The 12,499-nt window shown below is 55.8% G+C and overlaps 1 protein-coding gene across 1 annotated transcript; it reads right to left on the bottom strand.

Annotated features, from left to right (window-relative positions):
- Nucleotides 1–480: 480 nt before the first annotated feature.
- Nucleotides 481–11,840, bottom strand: OTOP3 (otopetrin 3). Its single transcript, XM_029928331.1, has 7 exons — nucleotides 11,796–11,840; nucleotides 6,455–6,871; nucleotides 6,230–6,366; nucleotides 5,558–5,616; nucleotides 5,163–5,281; nucleotides 2,331–3,145; nucleotides 481–1,195 (listed from the first exon to the last, which is right to left on the bottom strand). The coding sequence occupies exons 1-7, from the start codon at nucleotides 11,812–11,814 to the stop codon at nucleotides 1,025–1,027; spliced, it is 1,737 nt and encodes a 578-aa protein (XP_029784191.1). The 5' UTR covers nucleotides 11,815–11,840; the 3' UTR covers nucleotides 481–1,024.
- Nucleotides 11,841–12,499: the final 659 nt, after the last annotated feature.

The following is a 12,499-nucleotide window of genomic DNA, read 5'->3' as shown; positions in this document are numbered from 1 at the left end:
AGAAAGCCACCAGAATAGCACTGGGGGCCTCCTAGCATTGTGGGAGGGGCCTAGAGGCCTCCAAAGCCTGGGCTGCCCTCCATGAGCCTCACGCTGGGCTTCACCTGGGGCCCAGCCCACTGTTTGCACTGGGCTCAGGGAGCTGAACGGGGTGTCCGTGCCTGCCCCCTCCACCCACTGGCTCAGAGGACCCAGTAGGCCAGAAGCTGTGGTCCCTGTGCTAAGCTAGCTGCAGAAAGTCACCCGGGGCTCTGTTCCAGAGAGGAGCGTGCTGGCGAGGGGCGGGGGCATGTGAGAGCCCTAGCCCCTCACCTCACCTTCTCCTGTGAATCGGGCACTGGTTTAGACACCTCCTGGCCCAGAAATGGACTGCCCCAGCCCCTTAGCCTTGACCAGGAAGACTGTCCTTTCCTATCGTACTCAGAGTGACAGCTCTGTCCCTGGGAACAAATGTCACGAAGCTTGAATGTAATCGATCAAACAAACAGGGTTTATGGCGGCAGGAGAGAGCTGTTGAACTCTGCCTGGTAGCTAATTAATGAGCTCATTAGGAGACAGGGTATGTGGGAAGGGAGGGCCAGGCCTGCTTGCAGGGCTGCAAGCTTCTAGAATGTCCCCGGCTGAGCTTGAACCAAGTGCCCTTTCCACAGAAAGAGGCAGACCCCGGAGGCCGGCCTGGGTGGCGGGGCCCCTCCCAGACTCCGTCATTTAGGGCTGTGGGTCCCGGAGAGTGGCTGTGGGGGGTATGTCCCCTGGGCTGCACTGATTGTGGTGGTGAACAGGGGCAGGCGTGTGTCCAGTCCTGGGTGTGGGCATCAGAAGCTCAGTGTCCAGGCCCCGCCCTTGGTCTTGGGCTGCAGACAGTGCCTCCCACCTTGGTGAGGATATGGGGGAGGGGGAGGCTTTGGGGAACCCAGTCTGGTCTAAGCACCCCCTGGAATGGGGCATTTGCTCAGAGACTGGGCTACCCTCTTCCCAGCCTTGGCACTTTGGTGTACTGCCAGGGGCGGGTCCTTGGGCAGCCTCAGGCCTCCAAGTAGACCTCCACCAGCCCCCCAACAGAATGCATGCGGTAGAAGACCCCCAGGGGCAGACCGAAGTTGACGATGGTGAACCACGTCCGGTAGCCATAGAAGTCCTTCTCCAGACCGTTCTCAAACTCCGGGTGTATGCCAAATGCGGGCATCATCCACAGCTGGGGAGCAGAGGAGGGGGTTGAGTGAGGGAGAGGCTCTCTGCGTCCAAGGGCACTCCACCCGGGGGACGCAGGCCCCAAAAGCTGCTAGCATACCCTCCACCCTTCAGCCCTTCAGCCCCGGGCTCTCAAAGCCAGCCGTCCTCCCTAAATCCCCCCACCTGGTACCACAGCCACCTCCCTGGCTCGCCAGCCTGCATTCTAGGCATGAGGCCTCATGCCACCAGCCGTGGCCCAACCTGCTCTGGGCTCCCCTGTGCCCTGACCTCGACCACCTTCTTCAACTCTGGCTCCATTTTTCAGCCAGTCTTGACTCTCTCTCTGCTCCCTCTACCTGGCCCTGTCTTCTGTCCAAATTCTGACCCTTTCTCAGGGCCCAGATTAAATCTTCACTAGGCCGTCCTCGGCCTGTTGGGCTCACATTTCCTTCTCCGAGCTCCTACTTCGCATTAGGGCCAGGTGATGCCGTGTAATAGCTGTGTCAGGCGCTTCACCACCTGAGGTGTTCCCAGCGCCACATGCCTAGAATGTGGTCATCATGCGCTCCCACGACCCTGGGTGTCCCGGCACTGCCACTGACGGGCTGTGGGACAACCTAAGCCTCAGTTTCCCCATCTGTCAAATGGGGACGGTGATGGCGCATAATGGCGGCTGTGGCAGGGCTTACTGTGATGATTCGGTGAGGTGTGGAGCTACGGCACCGGGAGGTGGACGCGAGGCTTGAGCCTCAGACGCCCAGCGCACATCATCACCTTCCACTCGAGAGCTTTTGGGAAACCAGGCACATGATGATCTCTTCCTTTGACTGAATTCAGTGGATGATCGATTATTTGGTAGCTCCCTAACTGGTCCCCTGGTGTCTCTCCAACGAGACAGTAAACTTCGTCAGGGTGGACATCTTACACGTTTGTAAAGAGCACTTAGCTACGTGCTTGGCACATCCATTCCTGCGGACACCGCGCAGCGAGCTGGGGACACTGCTCTCAAACAGCATGGAGCTGGCTGGGAGGATGCACGTGACCCTGACAATTGCCCTTGGGACAGTCAAGGTGCAGCGAATGCACCTGGATCCGTTCCTTCCTTCCCGAGGGCCCCTGAGGCCACCTGCCCCCGCGCCCCTGGCCTGTCCACTCACTGTGAGGTTGCAGAGGATGAGGAAGAGCGAGATCTCCTTCAGCGCCCGCCGCTTCCAGTTGAGGTGGCTGTAGGAGTGGATGTAGGCCCGTGACGCGCGGCGCAGGTCCTGGCCCAGCTCCAGCAGCGAGCCCCGGCGGGGCAGCTCCGCCTGCGGCTTCCCCGCCGGCCCCTCGGGGGCCGTCTCCCAGAGCGGGCGCCGGTGCAGGCCCTCGATGATGAAGAGGTTCTGGACCATGTGCTGCAGGATAAGCAGCAGCGAGTAGGCCAGGATGAGGCGGTTGAGCAGCTCGTGGGGGCGAGTGGCCACGATGGCCACGATGGAAAAGTAGGCGATGCCCATCTGGCCCAGCGCTGCGCCCATCAGCAGCACCACGTCCAGGCTGCGGGTGGGGTTCTTGAGCGTGTCCAGCTCTCGCTCCTCCAGCCCGTGGATGGCCGTGCCCGCCAGGCATGCCAGGCTCATGGCGGGCAGCACGGCCACGTAGAAGGCGTAGTAGAGGACGAAGTACTGGCGTGCGATGGCAGGGCCACTTGCTTCGATCTGGAAGAGCACGAAGACGCACACGCCCGCCACCAGGGCCAGCAGGCCCAGCAGTGGCCCGAAGATGGCCCCGTGCAGGTGGAAGGGAGGCATGCCGGGGCGGGCACCTCTGTGGGGGGCCAGGCGGCGGCCCACGTTCTTCCACATGACGAAGAGCACGGCACAGCAGATGAGGCAGTACTCCGTGCTGAAGGGGTAGAGCATCAGGTAGCCCTTCTGGAAGACCTCGCACGCCGTGGCGTTGAGGCACAGGCAGGCGCTGGTGTCGTTGTCTGGGAGGGGGCAGGGCGGGAAGGGATAGTTGTTCAGGTGGCCCGTGCTCTGAGAAAACCAGCACCCCAGTCAGCCCCATACTCCTGGAGTATGACACCCATTTTACAGACATGGACACTGAGGCCCAGAGATAGACATCAGAAATCACGGGATGGCCATTTCCTTATGAAGGGATTTCAGACTTCAGGAGCCAAGCTTTTGTAAAGCATTGAACACATCACGTCTTTGGGGTCAGATGTCACCTCTACAGATGACTTGTTGGGCCCAAGGGGAACTCTATGACTTTATAACAGGAGGATCCGGCTGCTGCCCCTGAACCCTCAATAGCACACTCTGTGGGGTAATCGGACATCTTGCCTCGAGATGAGGCCCCTTGTGAAGCTCACGGCATCATCTGTGGAATGCCAGTGTCCAGAGCGTTTCGCCTGCATCTGATCGAGACTTTGGTCCATACTTCCAGGTTGCGGGCAGAGCAGGGAAGAGAAGAACAAGTCAAAAGCCACCACTAGGAAGCAGCCTGACAAGCCTCAATGTCATTCGGAAAACAGAGACTTAAGAGACGGGACAACCAAACTCGGCACGTTTGAACACACCAGCGCAGAAGACATTTCGTAGGCTGGTTGGGGAAAGCTGAATAGATCGATGGCGAGGATGGGGAGGATGTTGAGGAATTCTGTTAGAAATTATAATAACATTGAGGGGCGCCTGGGTGGCTCAGTCGGCTGGGCGTCTGACTTCGGCTCAGGTCATGATCTCATGGTTCGTGGGTTTGAGCCCTGCGTCGGGCTCTGTGCTGACAGCTCAGAGCCTGGAGCCTGCTTCGGATTCTGTGTCTTCCTCTCTCCCTGCCCCTCCCCTGCTTGTACTCTGTCTCTCTCTTTCTCAAAAAATAAACATTAAAAAAAAGAAATTATAATAACATTGTTGTAGTGGAGAGACATATACTTATTTTAAAGAGATGCACCCGAAAATGTTTTGAGACAAAATGCTACGATCTCTGTAAATGTAATTTGGCAAAACATTGAAATAAATATAGCAAACTGTTAATAATTATTACATCTAGGTGATGGGTATATCCCATTTTTTTACTCATCTGTATGTCTGAATTGTCTTTATTAAAATTTAAAAAAATGTTTTATTTATTTTTGAGAGAGAGAAAGAGAGACGGCATTAGCAGGGGAGGGGCATAGAGAGAGGGAGACCCAGAATCCGAAGCAGGCTCCAGGCTCTGAGCTGTCAGCACAGAGCCTGACATGGGGCTCGAACCCAAGAACCATGAGATCATGACCTGAGCCAAAGTCGGACACTTAACCAACTGAGCCACCCAGGCGCCCCTGTTTGAATTTTTTAATAATAAAAGAATTTGTGATGTCACTTGCCAAAAATTCTCAGCACAGATCTTTGGAAAAACATATCTGAGTATAAATAATGTCTGCAGTCCACCGGCAGGCTGTGAGTTTTGCAGTGGGTGTGCAAACGCGTGAATGTGCTGGGAAGGCTTGGCTGTACACAGGTCAGGATGGTGATGCCAACTGGGGAGGGTGTTTTACACACACAGGTGTGGCTGAAACCCCCATGTAGGGTTATGGGATGTAGCCTCTAAGGGCAGACTGGACAGGTAGGGGATTGGGTCAGGGGACAGCCCGAGGGAGGAGTTCTTTCTGCCCAGAAACCTTCTGTCCCTCCTGACATGCCCCCGGGATCCGCAACTGTGTTAGGAAGACATTCCTTTCAGTCCTGAAGCCTTTTTAGCTTCTTGCTAGTAAAATGCAAATACTAGGGGTGGGGCGCATACCTGGACTTATCAGTGAATAGCTCAGCCAGGATTCATGGCTGGCTAAGGTGACAGCTAGGTGGATGTCTGGAGCAGGGCTGCATGGTGCCAGCACCAATGGGGCAGGATGAGGACCAGTGTGTAGTTGTGATCCAGAGCTTGCTCCCACTCTGGGAGGGAGCACGCATGCACGTGCACGTGTGTGTAACTTGGGGGCTGGGAGATCATGTCTCCCTCCGTACCTGAGAAGTTTTCCACGAGGGCGTTGAGCTCAGCCTTGATCTCGCGGTGCATGGAGTCGTTGGTGACAGCCAGAACCCACAGGAGCAGGTTTGTGGCCAGGGTCAGCATTAGGCCACACCTGGGGGAGGTGCCACACTCTGCCCACATAGCCTGGCTGGCTCCCCAGGTGCTCCGCCCTCACCATCCCTGCCTTTGGGGCCACCGCTTTCTCCCAAAGCCAGATCCCATCTGGCATTAGGACTTCAGGACAGGCAGCCCTGGGAGCCACCTGGGACCCCTTCCCAGGCTAGCCTGCCATCCCAGGGACACCCTGTCTAAGGAAGCTGTGGGAGCAGGTGCCGGCAGGGGACAGGGAGCCCCAGGAGGTGGAGGGAGAGAAGGTGCCCCATCTTACCTAGTGAAATTGGTCTGGACTTGAACACAGTCCTTACAGTGTTTCCAGAGCACCCAGGTCTGAAAGAGATGAGGCCTTGAGCCCAGGGACTGGGGGGTGGGGGTGGGGGGTACTGGTAGTGAGATCATGGGGTATATGTCCCAGTTGCTTGTGTGTGTGTACAATGGAAGTGACAGTGAGGACGTCTGGATTGGAATCCTGGCTCTGACGTTCCCTTGTTCTGTCATATTGGGCCAGTGGCAAAATACCTCAGAGCCTCAGTTGCCTCGGCTCTAAAATGGGTCTAAAATGCCTACCTCTTAGGGGAATGCCTGCTTCTCAGGGAAATGGACAGGATGATGCAAAGAAACAGCCAGCGAAATGCCCGGCACAGGACAGGGACTACGGAGTGGGAGGGGTGTTGGTTATTAACAGTAGCTCTGTATTCTGCGTGTGTGTGTGTGTGTGTGTGTGTGTGTGTGTGTAGATTTAGGGCTACGCAAGTATGCATGCGCAGATGTACTTATAGATGTCTGCATTTCGGCGACACATGGGCCTGCGTGGACGTGGGTATCCGGAGGCATTAGTGGGGGCCGTGGCACCTGTGTGCATACCCTGGGCCCTGTAGGCTGTTTCTAGGCATCGTCGGGGGCGGGGTGTGCCTGTGGCATGGGGATGGGAGAGGCCTGTCACCTGGGCACTGATGAAGAGGATCTCAATGACAGGGAAGATGAGTTCCAGCTGCGACTTGCAGTGGCTGTGGCTCACGTCGTAGCCCACGCGGAAGATGTTCAGGCAGATGGCGCAGCTGCCGAAGAGAAGCAGGGAGCCTGGCAGGGCCAGGTGGCCGTCGGCACCTCCCCCGGACCGGCTCTGCCTCCCCACCTCCCTCCGTCCACCCAGCGCCCCCACACTCACCCCGAGCCCATATGGATCCTGCGTGAGGGTCCCGGAAGAGCACGGCGTGTGGGTGGCGGGCGGTGCAGGCAGCGTAGTAGAGGAGCCAGAGGAGGGACAGGGCCTTCAGCGCGGCCAGCAGGATCCACACGTCGGCCAGCGTGACAGCCACGTTGTTGAAGATCATGCTACAGACGAAGGCCCCGCCCAGGAACACCACGTTGAGGGCCAGGAGCCCCGAGAAGAGCTGCCCTGCCTTCTGCGCCTGCCGGTCTCTCCGCAGCAGCAGCGAGAAATGCCGCACCAGCCAGGACTTCCGGTAGGGCGAGGCAGGAGCTCCCGTTTTCTCCGGCCCTGTGTCCGCTTGGTTCTCCTCGGCCGGGGCCGCTCCAGTCTCCTGTGCTTCCGGAGAGGCCATGGATGGAGGCTGAGAAGGGGCTGGGGACAGAGGGTCCTGGTTGGCTGTCAGGCTTTCCGGGTTTCCATTCCACCCTTGCCCTGCTGTGTGGCCTAGAGCAAGCTATGCAACCTCCCTGGTCAGATATTGGGAATATAGCAGCAGCTCCCTTACCTACTTTACAGGACCTGAGGAGGTTCACACAGACCAGGGGTGGCGGCTCAGTCAATCGAGTATCTGGCTCTTGATTTTGGCTCAGGTCATGATCCTAGGGCCGTGGGATGGAGCCCGGGGTCGGGCTCTGTGCTGAGTGTGGAGCCTGCTTGGGATTCTCTCCCCCTCTGCCCCTCTCCCTCGCGCTCTCTCTCTCTCTAAAATAAAAACAAGGGCCCCCTGGGTGGCTCAGTCTGTTGAGCATTTGACTTCGGCTCAGGTCGTGATCTCACAGTCTGTGGGTTTGAGCCCCACGTTGGGCTCTGTGCTGACAGCTCAGAGCCTGGAGCCTGCTTCGGATTCTGTGTCTCCCTCTCTCTCTGACCCTCCCCTCCTCACACTCTGTCTCTCTCAAAATAAAATAAAAATAAAGACATAAAAATTTTAAAAAATAAAATAAAATAAAAACAAAAACCAAAAAACAGGCCAGAGGATATGAAAGTCCTTTGTGCTCCAAATAAAGATAGGAATTATTAGGACTGACTTGAGGAATACCCCCCTCCCAACGCCCTGCAGGGTTATCCCACTTTCTGCCTCAGTGCCTAATCCAAAGATGGAAAACAACTCTGTCAAGGGAGCTGGGGCATCTGCATAATGTCTGGCCACTGGACATTTTCCAGGGTTGTGACTTGTAACCACTGAAAGGCGACTTGTGTTCTGCTGACTTCTGGGAGGAGTTTCCCTCCGGAAGGCGGGGAGAACAAGTAGGTGTCCTCTCTTGCCCTGACTTTGATTAGTTGGGTGATGTTTGCCTAGAATGTTGTGTTGAGAAGGATCCTGAGGCTGAGTTTGAGCTTGGTGGGAAAGAATGCTGTGATTTGAAATGATACTTGATTATGGAGGCATATGCGTATATATAAAATTACTTTCATGTATTTATTTAATATAATTTATTATCAAATTGGTTTCCATACAACACCCAGTGCTCATCCCAACAAGTTAAAATTACCTTTAAAAGTCTAGAGGAGGGGCACCTGGGTGGCTCAGTTGGTTAAGTGTCTGACTCTGGATTTTGGCTCAGGTCATGATCTCCCGGTTCATGAGATGAACCCCATGTCGGGCTCTGTGCTGACAGTGCAGAGCCTGCTTGGGATTTTCTCTCTGCCCCTCTGTCTGCCCCTCCCTCTGTCTCTCTCTCTCTCAAAAATAAAGAAATAAACATCAAAAAAGAGAATAAAAGTCTAGAAGACATCTACCTAATTCACAATAGAAGTTTCTTCTAGGGAAGGGAGTAGTGAACTAGGAGTGGTTTAATGATCCAGTTTTTATTTAAAAAATTTTAAGCTTATTTATTTATTCTGAGAGAAAGTGTGTATGTGTGTGTGAGTGTGTGTGTGTGTGTGTGTGTGAGAAAGAGAGAGAGAGAGAGAGAGAGAGAGAGAGAGCGAGCAGGGGAAGGGCAGAGAGAGGGAGAGAGAGGCAATCCCAAGCAGGCTCTGTCCTGTCAGCACAGAGCCCTTCAGGGGCCTCGAACTCACAAACCGTGAGATCATGACCTGAGCCTAAATCAAGAGTCAGACGCTTAGCCAACTGAGCCTCCCAGGGGCCCCAGTGCTCTAGTTTTTAAAAGCACATTTTTTAATGGGATTTTAAAGCACATTAAGATTTAGGGGGAAAGTTCTGGGATTGGCTTGCAATGTCTGCTGTGACCACGGGACAGGCTGAGAGTCCAGTAGATAGAGAAGGACACAGAGGATTCCAAGCAGGCTCTGAGCTGACAGCAGAGAGCCCGACTCGGGGTTCAAACTCACAAACTGGGAGATCCTGACCTGAGATGAAGTCAGATGCTCAGTCAACTGAGCCACCCAGGTGCCCCTCCCTTAGATTTTTCTTGACTTCAATCTCTATCCAAGTTCAGGGCCTCTTCCATTCTCTCCTGCACTGGTCTCCCTACCCACTACGCCTCTCCCCTACTGTAAGCCTGCAAAGGCACCCAATTGCCGAGATGAAATGAGTCAGTCCGAGAAAGACAAGTACCATAAGATTTCATTTATGTATGGAATTTAAGAAACAAAACAAACAAAGCAAAAAGGAGACAGACGAAACATCAGACTCTTAAATATAGAGAACAATTTCTGGTTACAGAGGGGAGGTGGATGGGGGATGGGTAAAATAGAGTCCAGTTACTGTGATGAGAACTGATGAATATCCAGAATTAGTGAATCACAATTTGTACCTCTGAAACTAATATAACACCGTATGTTAATTACAATGGAACTAAAAAAATAAAAATAAAAAAGGTAAATAATTGTCCCCAGTATAAAGTCCAAACAACCTAGCATGACTTGCACTGCCTTTCAAAATGAAACCATGCACTGCATGTTTAGTACAGGCTTGGAGGCTAGCTGCTGTTGCTTCCTGGTCTGGCCTTGACTTAGCTCTCTAGCACTGTCCTCAGACCCCCCTGCCTGCCAAGGACTGTGTCACCTTCTCTAGCTCCCAGAATGTGCCTGCTTTTGCTCACCTCCCTGTCTGCCCACGCCACCCTTTGCCCATAATGCCCACCCCCTTGCCCTTTGGCTGACTTCAGCTTAGAGCACTTCCTCTAAGTGGCCTTCCCCGAGCCCCAGGAGGTGGCTGCACTAGGTGCCCCATGACCTCCCATGGTGGGGGGTTGATGGAGCATCACCTGTCATGCTCATTCTCTTCTAACTCACTGCGCTTTGCTCTGTCTCTGCCTTTGGACTCTCAGCTTTCCCTTCTCTGTAACCACAAAAAGACCCTCACCACATTTGGCTCTAAAAGACAGGCTCTCCAACCCCCAGGCTCCCATGTGCACTTGCTCAATAGTTATACCTTCTATGGTTCTCTTATGGCAAATAGAATAACAAAGCTTGGTCCTCTCTTAAAGATCCTACAGATGGTTTTGTCCCTCTTTCCCAGTCTCCTCTGTCATCTTTTGCCCCTTCTCCGTCCAGCCTCCTTGTCACACCCTGGACACCTACTCCCCATGTTGATCTGGGCCCATCCAGAAGACTCCAAGTCTCCCCATTTCTTGTGTGGCTCTCCACATCCACCTCCCCCACCCTTCTGCACGTCTGGAGGCTGCTGTTCTTCTGCCTCGCCTGTTACCTTCCACCAGTGGCTCTTGCCCATTCTCTCCACCTACCTTAGGCTCCTTTCCTGGAAAACAGTCTTTCCCTGCCCAAGCATCTATTGGGAGTGCATGTGCACCGTCTGGTGAGGTGCTGTGGGCATGACTGGCTTCCCTCAAGGCCAGGAGCTCCTTCAGGGCAGAGACCAGGTCCTCCTGAACTTGAACCCTCCAAATCCAGCACAGGCTCTGAGCTCTTGCTGACTTGACTCTGTTCTGGGGTAATTTTCAGCACCACAGCCATGGACAGAGACCCTTCCCATTAAATGCTTTCCATCCTGGCCCAATCCCAGAGACTTTAGAGATGATCTTTATCTATCCTCCCTGGCTCTCCCACCCAAGTTGAGCAAGCATGAGGCTCACATGGACACCTTCCTGCTCCTTTTCTCCCAACCCTGACTCCTCCTTCTTGCCTTCTCCAGAATGTCGCTCATCTTCCCAGGGCAGTATAGCCTAGTGAGCCCAGATTCTGGCACTTACTACCTCTGTGATCTTGGATAAGCTACTTGGACTCAGTGTGCCTCAGTTTCCTCATATGGAAAATGGATGTACAATTATGGACTGGTACCTGGTGCATAGAAGATACTCAGTAAAGATTTCTTGAATGAATAAATGAAGGACTTAATGCATACTATCTACCTCATCTGGGGTTTGTCAAAATGATTTAATGCGTATAAACGCATGGGGAGCCATGTCTGGCACACAGAAGACCCTGTGTTAGTTATTTGTGCCTTTCCTTTCGGTTCTGTCGAGGTCCTGGAGAGGCTGGAAGGGTCAGGATTACTGGTGAACTTCAGGGGTGGTTTTTGCTCGGACTGCAGGCCTAGAGGGGACATTCCCGTACAAGGTTCCAGGTCCTCTCTCTCCAGGGTCTTCTTCCCTGCCCTCCCCACCCCCAAATCCAACCCTCCATGGCCGCTAGAGGGAGCCTGAAAGTGGCGAGTTCGTCTGCGGCGGGGAAGGTGGCAGGGTGGGACACGTGGGGGGCGCGGGAAAGAGGCTAGGGCACCCAGGACTAACGAGGAGGAATCCGCCCCCTCCGGCACGCGCCTTGGCGCGACCCAGCCTAAGGGAGGGCCCGGACACCAAACTGGTTTGTGGGTCGCGACTAGAGACAGGTGACGAAAGCCGCGGAGCCGTCGGGGCGCGGCGCCTGGCGCGGAGCCGCAGGACCAGCTCCGGAGAAGGCTGCGGGGCGCGGGCTGGGACCTTGGGGATTTCTTTCCGAGCCACTGGAGGGATGGCGGGGCCTGGGGTAGCCGCTGCACATAAGCCGCAGACCGGGCGTCCAGGCAGCCCAACCCCACAGCCCCTTTACCCGGCCATCCTGGGTTTTGCTCTTCCTGGCCTCGGCACCCACTTTTGGCTGTGCGCTCCCAGACCCGCTGGGGCGGGGCGCGCCCTGCTGACTTTTGTGCGCCCCCCTATTCGCGGAAAAGAGGTGGGCGCAGAGCCGGGGTTGGGGTGTGGGGTAGAGAAGAGGTGGTTCTCAGGTCGCCAGGGATTGGCCTCATTCTAGTCATACCGCCCTCCGTCCCAGCCCCTAGTCCTTGAACCCGAAGTAGATGTAAATGTCAGGGATGGGCCGGCCGGCGGGGGGAGTCCCGCGGGCAGCGGAGGGGCGCTCCGGGGCCCAGCGGCGGCGCCGGGAGCCTTACCTGAGGCCTGGGCTGGCATCGCCGCCGGCGCAGCGCGGATCCGCAGTCCAGGTGAGGCCCCCGGGCCCGCACCGATGCCCCCGACGCCCGCCCCTCACCGGACTGCGCAGCCGCTGCCCAGGCTCCGTGGCCCATCGATTTTTCTGTTGACTTTGGGGATCTCATTAATCTTTCGCTAATTACCCAGCCAGGGGCTCCCAGACGGTGCAGCCAATAGAGAGGCGGCTAGGCGGGCGGGGCCAGAGGCCGAGCAGGCTTGGGGCCCCAGGGTCAGAGGACCCGTGGCCGCCCGCGGCTGGAGAGCACCGTCCTCAGGCCCTGAGGGACTCAGGCCACACTTTCCTCTGGCCGCCAAGCAGAGAACAGACTGGACCCCCCTCTCCCAGATCTGGCGTCGCCTTTTCCTGTACTCCACCCAGCACCTGGTAGGGGTGCGGTCTTGCAGCAACCTCGCCACTCCACTCCGTCTCCTTAAGTCGACCGTGAACCTGCGGCGGAAGAGGCCCCATTCCAACCGGACAGCAGGCGCGTGGGGTGGGAAGTCGCCCCTCTGCCCTCCTCTCTCCTCCTGCGGCCTCTGAGACCTGCCCACCTCATTCTGAGGGCAGGGTCCAGGTGCGTCTTCCTCTTAAGCTCTGTGTTCCACCGCTCCCACGCTCCCCACGCCCAGCCCCCACGCAGTCCCCCCTCTACCCTGTCCCCCT

The sequence above is a fragment of the Suricata suricatta genome, chromosome 17 (genome assembly GCF_006229205.1).
Source record: "Suricata suricatta isolate VVHF042 chromosome 17, meerkat_22Aug2017_6uvM2_HiC, whole genome shotgun sequence".
NCBI classification, from domain to species: domain Eukaryota; kingdom Metazoa; phylum Chordata; class Mammalia; order Carnivora; family Herpestidae; genus Suricata; species Suricata suricatta.
The sequence above is the reverse complement of the archived record's forward strand: the minus strand, read 5'-3'. Positions and strand labels throughout refer to the sequence as shown.

What these genes read in the sequence shown, in the direction of transcription:
- OTOP3 (XM_029928331.1), bottom strand. An exon ending in AGGATCCATATGGGCTCGGG is followed by an intron (nt 6,367 to 6,454) that starts GTGAGTGTGGGG and finishes TGGCCCTGCCAG; the next exon opens with GCTCCCTGCTTCTCTTCGGC. An exon ending in GTCCAGACCAATTTCACTAG is followed by an intron (nt 5,282 to 5,557) that starts GTAAGATGGGGC and finishes CACCTCCCCCAG; the next exon opens with GTGTGGCCTAATGCTGACCC.